This window comes from Hypanus sabinus, chromosome 29, assembly GCF_030144855.1.
Source record: "Hypanus sabinus isolate sHypSab1 chromosome 29, sHypSab1.hap1, whole genome shotgun sequence".
Lineage (NCBI taxonomy): Eukaryota > Metazoa > Chordata > Chondrichthyes > Myliobatiformes > Dasyatidae > Hypanus > Hypanus sabinus.
In genome coordinates, this window is record NC_082734.1 from 1274950 (window position 1) to 1288525 (window position 13576).

Here is a 13576-nt window from a genome sequence, read left to right on the forward strand (position 1 = left end):
TCCCCAGACTCTCCCTTAATGGTGCTGAGGCCAAAATACCTCCACCATCCCTATGGTCTGGACACCAGAGCAACCCCCTACTCTGCCTCCAATCTACCCTTCAATGGTCTAGAGTGAAGAACTGATCTATCCCATCTATTTCCCAGTTGTCTTGAGGCCAAAAATATCTTGATAGACCTTCTTTCCCCAATCCATCCTTCAGGATCCTGAGACTAAAACTGGTTCACTCTATTTGTAGAGGAATCTCAGGCCAAATATCTCCCTCAATCCCTGAAGGCAGAATAATCCCCCGTCTACTCCGGATCTATGTCAAGATACCTCCCAAAGACTCCCTGCCCATCAATGGTCCTGAGGGCAACCCAACTCCAGTGAATGATATTGAGGTAACTCAATCCTCCCTCTGACCCCACAATCTGTCCATCTATCCCTGGGAATAACAATTCCAGCCCTCTCCGTGCCTCCGAAGGCAAAACGGCCCTCTTGTGGGCGACAAGATGGCGGCGGCGCCACCCCTCCCAGGCGCGCAGTGGTGCAGTGCAGTCCGCCAGCCGCTTGCGGCGGTAGCACTGAAGGTCGGGGCTGGTCGGCACCGCCTTCCCGCCGCTCTTGTGCAATGTCGGCGGTTCCTTGGCGCGGGTGCCTGGCGGCGGCTGCCAATAACTTTATTGCCAGCAACTATGCCAAACTAGCCAGCGGCCATCTTTGCTACTGGCAGAAACTGGCTCTATTTGGTTCCTAGTTTGTTATTGGGTGTTTATTGGAGCCTTGAAATGATTAGCGGAGCAGGAGAGTGTTGGTGGAACTTCCATCAGGGAGGATGTTAAAGGTATACGATGGGAAAGAGAGAAGGGAGGAGCGCTATTTGTAAATAAATCCATCGGAACTGTCGTGCGGGCTGGGGCGGTCCGTGGGGACCAGGTTGAGTGCAACAGCGGAAGCAGAAAGAGAGGGGTCGCACTGGAGCTCAGCGTCGTCATGGAAACGTCCGATGGAGGGGATGCCTCCACTGATGGTGAGGGAGGGGTTGAATGTTGGAGCGGCGGGGATTGGGGGTGAGAGTGGGAGGCGTGGGGCGGGACGGGACCTGCCGTTCTCACACTCTATCCCTTCTTACTCAGATGAGAGGGCAGCTCCGAGGGACCGGAACGCGCTGGGTGAGTGACCCAATACCCTTCCCGCACACTCTCCCCACACACATCCCAACTCATGCCCCCCCCCCCGCCCCTTTTCACTGACCTTTCCATTGCCTCTCTCCCTCCCCAATTCCTGCATAACAGTGGAATGACTTTTCTTATTCCAGATCAAAGGACCTACTGGAGAAACCTCAGCGGATTCTGGTGAGAGAGTTTCACTCTGTGTCTGACCCCGGGAGTGTGTGATGGGACGGTGTGAAGGGGGTTTCACACTGTGTCTGACCCTGGGAGTGTGTGATGGGACGGTGTGAAGGGGGTTTCACACTGTGTCTGACCCTGGGAGTGTATGATGGGACGGTGTGGAGGGTGTTTCACTCTGTGTCTGACCCTGGGAGCTTGTGATGGGACGGTGTGAAGGGGGTTTCACACTGTGTCTGACCCTGGGAGTGTGTGATGGGACGGTGTGGAGGGACTTTCACTCTGTGTCTGACCCCGGGAGTGTGTGATGGGACGGTGTGGAGGGAGATTCACTCTGTGTCTGACCCCGGGAGTGTGTGATGGGATGGTGTGGAGGGAACGTCACTCTGTGTCTGACCCCTTTTTTTTCTTTTTTCTTTTTATTTATTACAAAATCCTTTATTACAAATATCGGTGCTATACAATATATACAAAACAGTGGCAAACACAATTACTGCACTACAAATAGACAATAGACATTACACTAGAATGTTGCCATCCCTATCCACGTTGGCATTCACACCCCGTGGAGCCCAACGGTCTCGAAACTCCTCCAAGGCCGCTGTGGACTGCGCGTTTTCTTTTTCAATAGTTACCCGGGCACGAACATACCCCCTAAACATTGCCAGGCAGTCTGCCCGGGGAGATCCTTCCGCCACCCGTTTCCAAGACCCATGGATGGCGGATTTCGCCAGCCCCAGAAGCAAGTTGACTAGGACATCCTCATCCCTTCATGCCCCCTTCCTTACTGGATGACCATATATAAACAGGGTGGGACTAAAATGCAGCCAGAAGGCGAGAAGCAGCCCACGCAAATATGCAAAAAGAGGCTGCAGCCTCACACACTCCATGTACATGTGGTACACGGTCTCCTCCAGCCCGCAGAAGTGGCATGCGGGTGGGAAGTCCAACACTCGCGCATCTTCCGCAGGTCATTGGGATCTGTCATCATGAGGAGTACATCATCGGCGTAGGCCGAGAGGATGACCTCCATGTCCGGTTCACGCAGAATCAGACCTGTCAGCCTTCGCCGTAGGAGGCTCAGGAATGGCTCGACACAGATCGCGTACAATTGACCAGACATGGGGCATCCCTGACGTACTCCTCTCCTGAAGGGAATGGGTGCTGCCAGTGATCCATTGACCTTAACAAGGCACTCTGCGGCAGAGTAGAGGAGCTGAACTCGGGCCACAAAGTGTGGTCAGAGCCCAAAGGCCTGCAGAGTGCCCACCAGGAAACTGTGGTCTACCCGGTCAAACGCCTTCTCCTGGTCAAGAGAAAGAAACGCTGCCGGTGACCCAGTCTCCTGGTGCAGGTGGATCAGGTCCCGTACGAGGTGGACATTGTCCTGGATGGAGCGGCCCGGGACTGTGTAAGATTGGTCAGGATGAATCACCTGTCTCAGTACTGAACCAAGACGGTTGGCCATTGCCCGGGCGAAGATCTTGTAGTCCGCGCACAAGAGGGAGACCGGGCGCCAGTTCTTTAGCAGGCGAAGGTCTCCTTTCTTGGGCAGCAGGACCACGACAGCTCTCCGCCGTGAGAGGGGCAATTCCCCGGTGGCTAGGCTCTCCCCTAGAACAAGGCTGTAATCGACCCCCAGGACATCCCAAAAAGCCTGATAAAACTCCACACTCAGACCATCTAAGCCAGGGGATTTACTCCTCCGGAGTTGCCGAAGGGCAGCAGACAGCTCCTCCCCAGTCAGGGAGGCGTCCAGACGCGCTGCGTCATCAGGACTGACCTTTGGCAAATCTTCCCAGACCTCACTGCACGCCCCTACATTTGACGGATCCGGTGAGAATAAGGACCGATAGAAAGTGCGGACTTCTTCGATAATTTCGTCAGGATCCGTGATGGAGGAGCCATCAGCAGCCAGTAGCTCCACCAGCTGCTTTTGAACTCCCCGCCACTTCTCCAACGAGTAGAAGAAGGGTGAGCCGCGGTCCAAATCTTGCAGCATTTGGATCCGCGACCTCACATATGCACCTCGGGACTGCTGAAGCTGCAGATTCCTGAGTGCGTCCTTCTTCTCCTGGTATTCCTGCCACATTTGATGGTCTCCACCGGTCGGACCAAGAAGGGACTCGAGGTCAAGCAACGCTCTCTCAAGCCGCTCAATCTCAGAGCCCCGCCTCTTTGTCGACCCCCTAGTGTATTCCCGACATAAAAACCGGATGTGGGCCTTGCCCACATCCCACCACAGCCGTAGGGAGCCAAACTCTCTCCGTCTCCCTCTCCAGGTGGCCCAGAACGCTCGGAATGAATCCCGGAATCGGCTGTCCTCCAGCGGCCGGTTGTTAAAGTGCCAATACCCAGACCCCACCCGAGGGTGCAGAGGAGTAAATTCCATCCACACAAGGTGATGATCCGAGCACGACACCGGCCGCATGGAGGAAGCCGACACACGGGAGACATAAGCCCGAGAGATATACAGGCGGTCTATCCGGGAACCCCCCTCTCTAGATCTTCTGGAGAAGGCGCTAGAGTCGGGGTGAAGATTCCGCCAGCTGTCCACCAAGTCAAAGGAGCCGACTAGCTGATGCTGGGTCGCGTTGGAGGCCCGAGCGGTCCTCCACCTCGAGGGTACAGTTGAAGTCTGCCCCGAGGATGACGCAGTCCCCCGGGTCGATGGAACTCAGCAAGGTGGACAGCTGACAGAATAGGCGTGTCTGCATCACCCCGCGCCTCGGAGCGTACATGTTGATAAAATGTAATGGTACACCATCCAGGCGCACAGCCAGGTGGAGCAGACGGCCGGGCACAACATCTTGGACTCCTACGATTTCTGGCCGGAAGGTTGGGGCCAACAGGATCGCCACCCCACTAGAGTTGGAGCTAAGGTGACTCATGTAGACCCCGCCCTGCCACTCCAGGAGCCAAGTGGACTCGTCTCCCGGGGTGGTATGGGTTTCCTGCAGGAAACTCACCGTGTATCTCCCGTCCCTGAGGACTGAGAGATTGTTATACCTGCGGAGAGAGCCCCTGCTACCGTTCACATTGAGACTAGCTATGGTAAGCTTCATGTTGGGAGCACACTGGGCCTCAGCACCAGTCCCCTTCCCACTGAGAGCGATGGCGCCCTCAGCCGCACTCTCCCGAAGAAAACTAAGAACATCCTTTGCTTTCCGGGCCCGACTGCTACCATCGCTACCCTGTGACCCACCATCTCCCGAAGGAGCGAGGCTGCTTTTCATCCTGATGTCCCGCACCAGGTAATCCAGGAAGGATTTCAGCTGCCACCTGTCATTCCCTGACACAGCATTCCTCTTCCCCTTCCCCTTCCCCTTCCGTCTGAGGATGACCCTCAGGGACTTCACCAGCCTCGGCATGCTTGGCCAGCGAAGCGAGGCTAGTTTAGGCCGATGCTTTGCACCCACTGAGGAGTGAATAAACTCTCTGATCTCCTCCACAGGTATCAATGGGGACTTCTCTGGAGGGATGAGGATGTCCATTGTCTCGCTATCAAATGAATCCCCCTCCAACCCCTCACTGCAGACAGATCCCCCACCGTCCTCCTCATGTGGTGTATAAGGTGGCTGCCCCTGTAACCTACACTGCACAGCGGGTACCTCCTCTATACCTTCCCGCTCCACCGTCGCAGCAGTCTTACCCACAGTTGCGACGATGGAGGGAAAATCCCAAGGGACTCCCTGCAGGCCATTAGTTGATGCGGTCGGCATGCAGGTTACATCACCCTCCCCAGGAGACAGGCATGAAGGGGACCCCAGCAGCTCTGGCCCAATGGATTCACTGGCAGCCTGGTGAGAGAGCCTGGTCTCCTCTGCACCTGTACTACTTAATACAGTTGCCTCCAGGGAGGCGCTTACTGCTAAGTCCTGGGTGGAGGGCTCCAGGTCTGTTTTAGGCGTGCAAACAGGCCCAGCACTAGCTTCATGCACAACCACACCACCCACCCCAGGACTGGTGTCTACATCTTGGGATTCAGGGTTAGACACAACTCCCACCCGGATCCCCACCCCTTTCTGGGACTCCCCTTCATCTGCATTCTCTGCCCTCTTGGGGGAACAATCCCATCTCCTCTTCAAGCCGGAGGAGCACGCAGGTGCAGAATTCACCGACGGAGTGGTACTCTCCGCTCCTATCGCCCCGTCCAACCGTACGCTTCCCCGAGCCTCCCTCTCCACCTCAGGGTAAATGGGCGTGAGCTCTGCGGTCTTGGGGGCCGACTTCTTCACGTGTTTCGACTTCTTCCTCGCTTTCTTGCCTCGCACAGACTCCACCCTGTCCCTCGCCTGAACCTCCCTGCACATAGCCCCAGGAACACTCGCCTGAACCACAGGGATAGGAGCAGACGTAGGAATAGGGGCAGGGTTAGAGACAGGGTCAGGGGCAGGAGCAGGAGCAGGGGCCGGCACAGGTGTAGGAGCAGGGATGGGATCAGGGGCAGAGGTAGCTGGGGCACTGGTTCCTGAAGTGGACTCCCTGGGTTTTCGGGTGCTAGGACAGTCCCTCCGAAAGTGCCCCACCTCCCCGCACGCATGGCACCGTGGGCGCTCAGAGCTCCAATACACCTGATAATCTACCCCCTCGTGCCGGACAGTAAACCGGCCCTCAACTTCATCCTCCCTTTCCAGTTTCATGAATACCTGTCGCCGGAAAGAGATTACGGTCCGGAGGGTGCGCCTCCTGAATTTGTGCCTGATGGCAGTTATCTCTGACCGTACTTGCCCCAAGCAGGCCAATGCGGGAAGCAGGTCCTCATTGGGGATGAAAGGCTGTACGTGACCGAGGACGATGCGTTGTGTGGGAGCTGTCACTAGCTCCATCTGTAAAAAGATGTTCTCCACCGTGATCCCTCTACTGAGGGCCCGATGCACCAACTCATCATTCCTCAGGTAAAACACCGCCTTCCCGAACTCCTTCTCAGCGGCCAAAACACCATCTCTCCCCAACAAGTCCTCCATGGCCTCCGCGCACTTTTCCAGCGTAGTTCCAGTTCGCAAAATACATTGCACCCCGCGTTCAACTTTCACCGTCCGAAACAGGGCGTTGTCCGAGGCCGGAGAGGCAGCCGCCTTTGCATAACTCCCCGCAGGCCTGCGACTCCCTGCAGACTGGTCCGGCATGTTACTTATGTGTCCGAACCGAGAATGATACGGTGGTGCTGGTTATAAAGTCTCGGAGTGAGTTGAGTAACTGTCGGGAAAAGTTTGAACTCGACAGTACCTTGCTGGCTCCGTGCCAGAAATTCCAACGCCAGGAAAGGCTCCGTTAGTCCTGCCGAACTTCCAGGCCGTGAGAGGTCGAGACGTCTCAAACGACGGTTCAGCTCCGACACCGAACGAGAATCCCGACGATAGAGATGGAAGGAGGTTGCCCCGATATCAGTGGGGACAAACAACGTCGTTTGCCTCCGGTTTTGGGAGCGAAACTGCTTCCCGGCGAGTCGCCAGCCGCCACATCAGGGTGCTACGCAGTTCGAAGCCGTCAACGAACCCCATCCAAACTGGCAGAAAAACTCCAAACGAAGCTTCCACTCTAAACCAGCCGCTCACTTAGATGTTCAAGGGACTTTGCAAACCAATTTCCAAGCAATTCAAGACCTTCATAAAGTAGTTTTTCCCCGATTTCTCTCAGCGCAATCAGAACAGCTACACTCTGTGTCTGACCCCGGGGGTGTGTGATGGGACGGTGTTGAGGGAGCTTCACTCTGTGTCTGACCCCTTTTTTTTTATTACAAAATTCTTTATTACAAATATTGGTGCTATACAATATATACAAAACAGTGGCAAACACAATTACTGCACTACAAATAGACAATACACATTACACCAGAATGTTGCCATCCCTATCCACGATGGCATTTACACTCCGCGGAGCCCAACGATCTCGAAACTCCTCCAAGGCCGCTGTGGACTGCTTGTGTTCTTTTTCAATAGTTTCACTCTCAGTCTGACCCCGGGAGTGTGTGATGGGACGGTGTGCAGGGAGCTTCACTCTGTGTCTGACCCCGGAGTGTGTGATGGGACAGTGTGGAGGGAGTTTCACTCTGTGTCTGACCCCCGGAATGTGTGATGGTACGGTGTGGAAGGAGTTTCACTCTGTGTCTGACCCCGGGAGTGTGTGATGGGATGGTGTGGAGGGAGTTTCACTCTGTGTCTGACCCCGGAGTGTGTGATGGGACAGTGTGGAGGGAGTTTCACTCTGTGTCTGACCTCCGGAATGTGTGATGGTACAGTGTGGAAGGAGTTTCACTCTGTGTCTGACCCCGGGCGTGTGTGATGGGATGGTGTGGAGGGAGTTTCACTCTGTGTCTGACCCCGGGAGTGTGTGATGGGACGGTGTGGAGGGAGCTTCACTCTGTGTCAGACTCCGGGAGTGTGTGATGGGACGGTGTGGAGGGTCTTTCACTCTGTGTCTGACCCCGGGAGTGTGTGATGGGACAGTGTGGAGGGAGATTCACTCTGTGTCTGACCCCGGGAGTGTGTAATGGGTCTCTGTGGAGGGAGCTTCACTCTATGTCTGACCCCGGGAGTGTGTGATGGGACAGTGTGGAGGGAGATTCACTCTGTGTCTGACCCCGGGAGTGTGTAATGGGTCTCTGTGGAGGGAGCTTCACTCTGTGTCTGACCCCGGGAGTGTGTGATGGGATGGTGTGGAGGGAGATTCACTCTGTGTCTGACCCCCGGAATGTGTGATGGGACGGTGTGGAGGGAGATTCACTCTATGTCTGACCCCGGGAGTGTGTGATGGGACAGTGTGGAGGGAGCTTCACTCTGTGTCTGACCCCTGGAGTGTGTGATGGGATGGTGTGGAGGGAGATTCACTCTGTGTCTGACCCCGGGAGTGTGTGATGGGACGGTGTGGAGGGACTTTCACTCTGTGTCTGACCCCGGGAGTGTGCGATAGGACGGTGTGGAGGGAGATTCACTCTGTGTCTGACCCGGGAGTGTGTGATGGGACGGTGTGGAGGGAGATTCACTCTGTGTCTGACCCCAGGAATGTGTGATGGGAGCTTTACTCTGTGTTTAAGTGTGTGACACATTTGTGGAGGCTTTGTGAGCCAGTTTCTGACCTTCTCTTCCTCTCTCCCGCTCTCCTTCCCCCTCTCCTGTTCCCCACCCACCACCCCAGGATTCTCGGCCTCTGTAACAACTTCTCCTACGTAATCATGTTGAGTGCTGCCCACGATATTCTCTCCACGCAGGAGGGTACAAACACTACTGGACCGGTAGGTACTCATTCTTCCCAAACATTCTGCACTGGGACTCAGTCCAAGAACAGGCCCTTCGCCTTTCCACCATCCTCTGCTCCCACTCGGCCATTTCAGTGCTGGGGGAGTTTCTGGCTTCAGCATGTACTAAGGTTGAGCATTCCTGTGTGTCTTCCCCCCAGGGAGAAAAATCCCTGCACAGATCTGCAGAATCTCCTGGTGCTTTCTATCGACCCATCCACGGTGATTTTCTACTCTCAGGAACAAGTTTCATCTTGTCTGTAACCAGCACACTGGTGATTCAAAACAGAGAATTGGTTTGTTACTCTCACGTGAAGAGCTGGTCTTGCAAATTTTCATCCAGATCACATCATTTCACAGTGCATTGAGTTATAACAAGGGAATGCAGAATAAAGTGTCGCAGTTCCAGTGAGAGTGCAGTGCAGGTCTGTGAGGTTGAGAGTCCCCTCGGCTATGTTCAGTAGGGTTATGCCATCAGGACCGATGCTGACCAGATGTCCTTTCTGTCTGATGGAAGTGGGGGGGGGGGGGGAAAGAATAGTGTATGTCTGAGGTGGGTGGGTGTCTTTTATTACACTGGCTGCTTTACGGAGTCTTTTGGTCCCACCCCACCAGGCTCAAGAACAGTTCTTAGCTTCTAACCATCAGGCTCCTGAACCAGCCTGGATAACTTGATCCATTGCGACGAGCCCACCAACTTGCTTTCCTGTTCCCAGTGTTATTTTTATTTTCACAGTTTGTCTTGTATTGCATATTAGTTATTTTGTTTTTGCATAGATTTTTTTGTAAAAATTTTCTTTCTTTTTCCCCTTAAATGCCTGCAAGGAAATGAATTTCCAGGTTGTATATTTTAACATGTAGGGTGTACTATGTAGAACAGATCGACAGAGCCCAGTACAGACCCCTCGGGGCCTAGTCCAAGGTCATTCTCTCCTACACACCATGTGCCTATCTAAAAGTCTAAATGCCCTGATGTTTCTACGTCTGCCTCTACCTCTGCCTCCACTCCTGTCAGTGCGTTCCACGCACCCTCCACTCTGTGTTATTTTAAAATAAACTACTTCTGACATCTTCCTTCATGCTTTCTTCCAGTCACCTTAAAGTTCTGCTCTCTTGTATTTGCCATTAATCAAAGTCTCTGAGAAAATGTCTCTGACTGTCCACTCAGTCTATATCACCTCAATCAAGTCATCTCTCATCCTTTACTCCAAAGAGAAAATCCTTAGCTCATTGAACCTTTCCTCATAAGACATTCTCTCTGTTCTATACAAAATCCTGATGAATCTCCTATCCACCCTCCCTAATTCAGGCAACATCCTGGTAAATCTCTGCACCCTCCTTAATCCAGGCAGCATCCTGGTAAATTTCCTCTGTCCCCTCTCTAGTCCAGGCAGCATCCTGGTGAATCTACTCTGCACCCTCTCTGAAGCTTCCACATCCTTCTTATCATGAGACAACCAGAACTGAACACGATATTCCAAGTGTGGTCTATCCAGAGTTTTAAAGAACTGCAACATTACCTTGCTGCTCTTGAATTCAAAACCTGACTAATGAAAGCCAACGCACCATACGCCATACTCCTGTCAACTGGTGTGGAAACTTTGAGGTTATTCAGGGATGTGGGCCCCAAGATCCCACTGTTCCTTCGCACTGCTAAAAGTCCTGCTATAAACACGTACAAACTTTGATAACAAATTTACTTTGAACTTTACCGGGCAGCAAACAGCATAGACAATACCATCGCAAGCAGGGCATGCCGGTGTATATACTTAGGAGGTTCGATTTGTCACCAAACACTAAGAAACTTTCACAGATGTGCTGTTGGGAGTGCTCTGACTGGTTGCATCGCAGTCTGTGACGGCAGTTTGAATGTGCAGGAACATAACAAGTTGCAGAGGGTAGTGGACTAAGTGCAATCAAATCAAGTTTAATTACCATTCAACCATACATGGATACAGCCTGAACGGGAAAGCATTCCTCTGGGGTTAAGGTGCAAAACATACACAGCACATTCAAAATAGCGAGCACACACAGAGTCATACAAAAAAAACATATACACCCTGTGTCTCTGAATGACATGTCCTGCAAATTGAAAGTGTGGTTTCCAACATGTTGCACACAGACACATGCGCACAATCTAGCCTGTCATTCCACCAATCAACCAAGCCAGGTGCCATGCTACACTGCCTTCGAAATCTCCTCTCCTGGACTGCGGCTTGAGGCCTAGTCCTTCTACAGTTGAGGCCACACAGCTTCCCCCACTGTCTGTCACACCACCAAACAAGGGAAACAGGCATCTTACATGATCAATATCCACCAGGGTTATTCCAAGGTAATCACCCACGGCTATACTGCACACCACCTTCGCACACCAACTACGATGGCTCCCTGTAGCAGGCAGCAGCTCGACAGGCACCCCGTCCAGCTCCTCAACCAATGAGCATCTCACCAATGGAGTAGATCTGCAGTACTCAAACTTCTTGGAGTCCAGATCGTGAAAAGAAGACATTTAACAGGGAACAAAGGCCCCCCTGTCCAAATGCGCTGTCATCTTACCAGAAGGCACCATGCATTGAGAGCATGTGCCTCCCCACCATCGGAGGGGCCTCAATGAAGAGCTTCCGATATATATCGAAGAGTTTATCGATGAGTTTTGAGGGGATGATAGTGTTGAAAGCTGAGCTGCAGTTAATGAAGAGCTTCCGATATATATCGAAGAGTTTATCGATGAGTTTTGAGGGGATGATAGTGTTGAAAGCTGAGCTGCAGTTAATGAAGAGCTTCCTGATGAAGCCGTCTTCATCGTCGACGCGTTTCAGGACTGAGTGGAGACAATGAAATGGCATTTGCTGTCGACCTGTTTCTCCTGCAGGCAAATCGGCGTGGATCCAAGTCACTCCTCAGGCAGGAGTTGAGATGTTTAATCACCAACCTCTCGAAACACTTTATCACTGCGGGTGTAAATAGTCATTGAGGCTACCTCCTTCTTGGGCAGCGGCAGAACTGAAGCCTGCTTGAAGCAGGGGCCCCCCTCAGGCTGAGGTTGAAGATCTCAGTGAACGCTCCAGTCAGGTCTTCAGTACTCGGCCAGGTAACCCTTCCGGGCCGGACGCTTTCCACGAGTTTTCCTTCCTGAGGGATGCTCTCACATCCGCGACACAAGCCTGACATTACAGTGTCAAAGCAAGCCAAAAAAAACATGAAGCTCATCAGGGAGAAAACCTTGACACACGTTGTGTGGTTTCACGTTGTAGAAAGTGATAGCATCAAACCCTGCCATGGCTGACCCAGCATCCTTCTGTGAATCTGGTCCAAACTTGCCAGTTTGCATATGAGATGGCTTTCCAGAGGTCGTACATGGACTCTGGAACTTTCCTGGAACACCCTCAGCATATTTCACAGTCCTCGGTTCTTCCCCACCCAGCCGTGATCTGACCAGCAATGAAACTTCTCACAAGGCTCCTGGTTAAAAGTGGGATCTGTGAAGTCGAATAGGCTACATTCCCTCAACGTAAGACAGTGAAGGCACCAATATTTCTCTGACTACTACACCACACTTGTCCTGCTGGTATTAATCTTGAGTATAATTATCTCTCTCTCCTCCCTTCCTCTCTCACCCCAACCCCTTCTCACCGTGCTCCTCTCCCCCTTCTCTCACTCTATTTTGCACTTCCTTGCCTTTCTCCCCACCTCTCATCTCCCCTGTTTCCCCCACCCCCTCTATCTCCCATTCTCTCTCTGCCCCTTTCCTACTCAGACTCCCCCACCCAACAGCACCCAGGGGCCCAATGCCTCTGTCCCAGGGGGCGGAAGGAGTAGCGGTGGACGTTTTGACTGTAACCCCATCTCCACTGCGGTGAGTGTCAGCTGGGGCATGGCGCATGGTGGAGGGCAGGGGGATGGATGTGCGATGGTGGGGCATGGGAGGGGAGAGGGGAAGTAAAGTTTATCAGTAACATCACTTCCTCTCCATCCACTCTGTCCTGACACCCCTCCCCACCCACTCTACCTCACTCCCCTCCCCACTCTCTCTATCTCTCCCACTCCCCACCTCCTCTCCCCTCCCCACTCTCTTTCCCTCACTCCCCTCCCCCACCCTCTCCATCACTCCCCATTCCCAACCTCTCCCTCATTCCCCCCCACTCTCCTGCTTACCCACTCTACCTCACTCCCCTCCCCACCCTCTCTACCTCTCCCACTCCCCCACCACCTCTCCCCTCCCCACTCTCTTTCCCTCACTCCCCTCCCCCACTCCCACTCCCCCTTCCCAATCCCTCCTCCCTCCCCCTCTCTTCCCCTCCCTCCTCTCCTCCCTCTCTCCCTCTCTCCCTCTCTCCCTCTCTCCCTCTCTCCTCTCTCCCTCTCTCCCTCTCTCCCTCTCTCCCTCTCTCCCTCTCTCCCCCTCTCTTCCACTCCCTCCCCACCCTACAGGCAATTCTCCTCGCTGACATCCTGCCCACCTTAATTATCAAGCTCATCAGCCCCTTCCTCATTCACCTCCTGCCCTACGGGTGAGTCTGTACCCCCCTACACTCCCTGACCTCTGCACCCCAGCCTCTCTCAGCCCAATTTGCTCTTCACTCCTTCTCACACACCATCCTTCCTATCCGTCCAGTCAGCTGCAGCCTCCCCTATCCCTTCCCCCTCTTTCCTCCTGGTCCCACTCCCCCTCACCTGCCCCCTCCTCTGCTCCCTCCCCAGTCACTGATTCCCCTTAATCTGCTCCTCCTCTCCTTTCTCCCACCCTCGCTGTCTCTTCTCTCCCCAGGTGCCGTGTGTTGTTCTGTTGGTCTCAGCCGTCACCAGCTTTATTGTCGTCTCCTTCTCCGTCGTGACGTGGATCAGCCTCCTGGGTGAGAAATCCCCTCTCCACATCCTGTCCGGATCCCGCCCTCCCCGTCTGAATCCTCCTTCCCCTCCCTGTCTGAATCCCCACTTCTCGCCTGTCCTCCCCTTCTTCTCCTAATCTCCTCTCTCACTGTTCTCCCCCCCCACCTGTCACCACTCC

At 53.8% G+C, this 13576-nt stretch overlaps 1 protein-coding gene across 1 annotated transcript in view; it reads left to right on the forward strand.

Moving 5' to 3' along the window:
* Nucleotides 1-694: 694 nt before the first annotated feature.
* cln3 (CLN3 lysosomal/endosomal transmembrane protein, battenin) overlaps nucleotides 695-13576 on the forward strand; it is a 16865-nt gene continuing 3983 nt past the window's right edge. Inside the window, 8 exon segments of the mRNA XM_059953163.1 lie at nucleotides 695-1012; nucleotides 1119-1154; nucleotides 1301-1337; nucleotides 8469-8565; nucleotides 12326-12424; nucleotides 13000-13079; nucleotides 13337-13353; nucleotides 13356-13520. Of these exon segments, the coding sequence (XP_059809146.1) occupies nucleotides 976-1012; nucleotides 1119-1154; nucleotides 1301-1337; nucleotides 8469-8565; nucleotides 12326-12424; nucleotides 13000-13079; nucleotides 13337-13353; nucleotides 13356-13520 (568 nt within the window). The 5' untranslated portion in view covers nucleotides 695-975.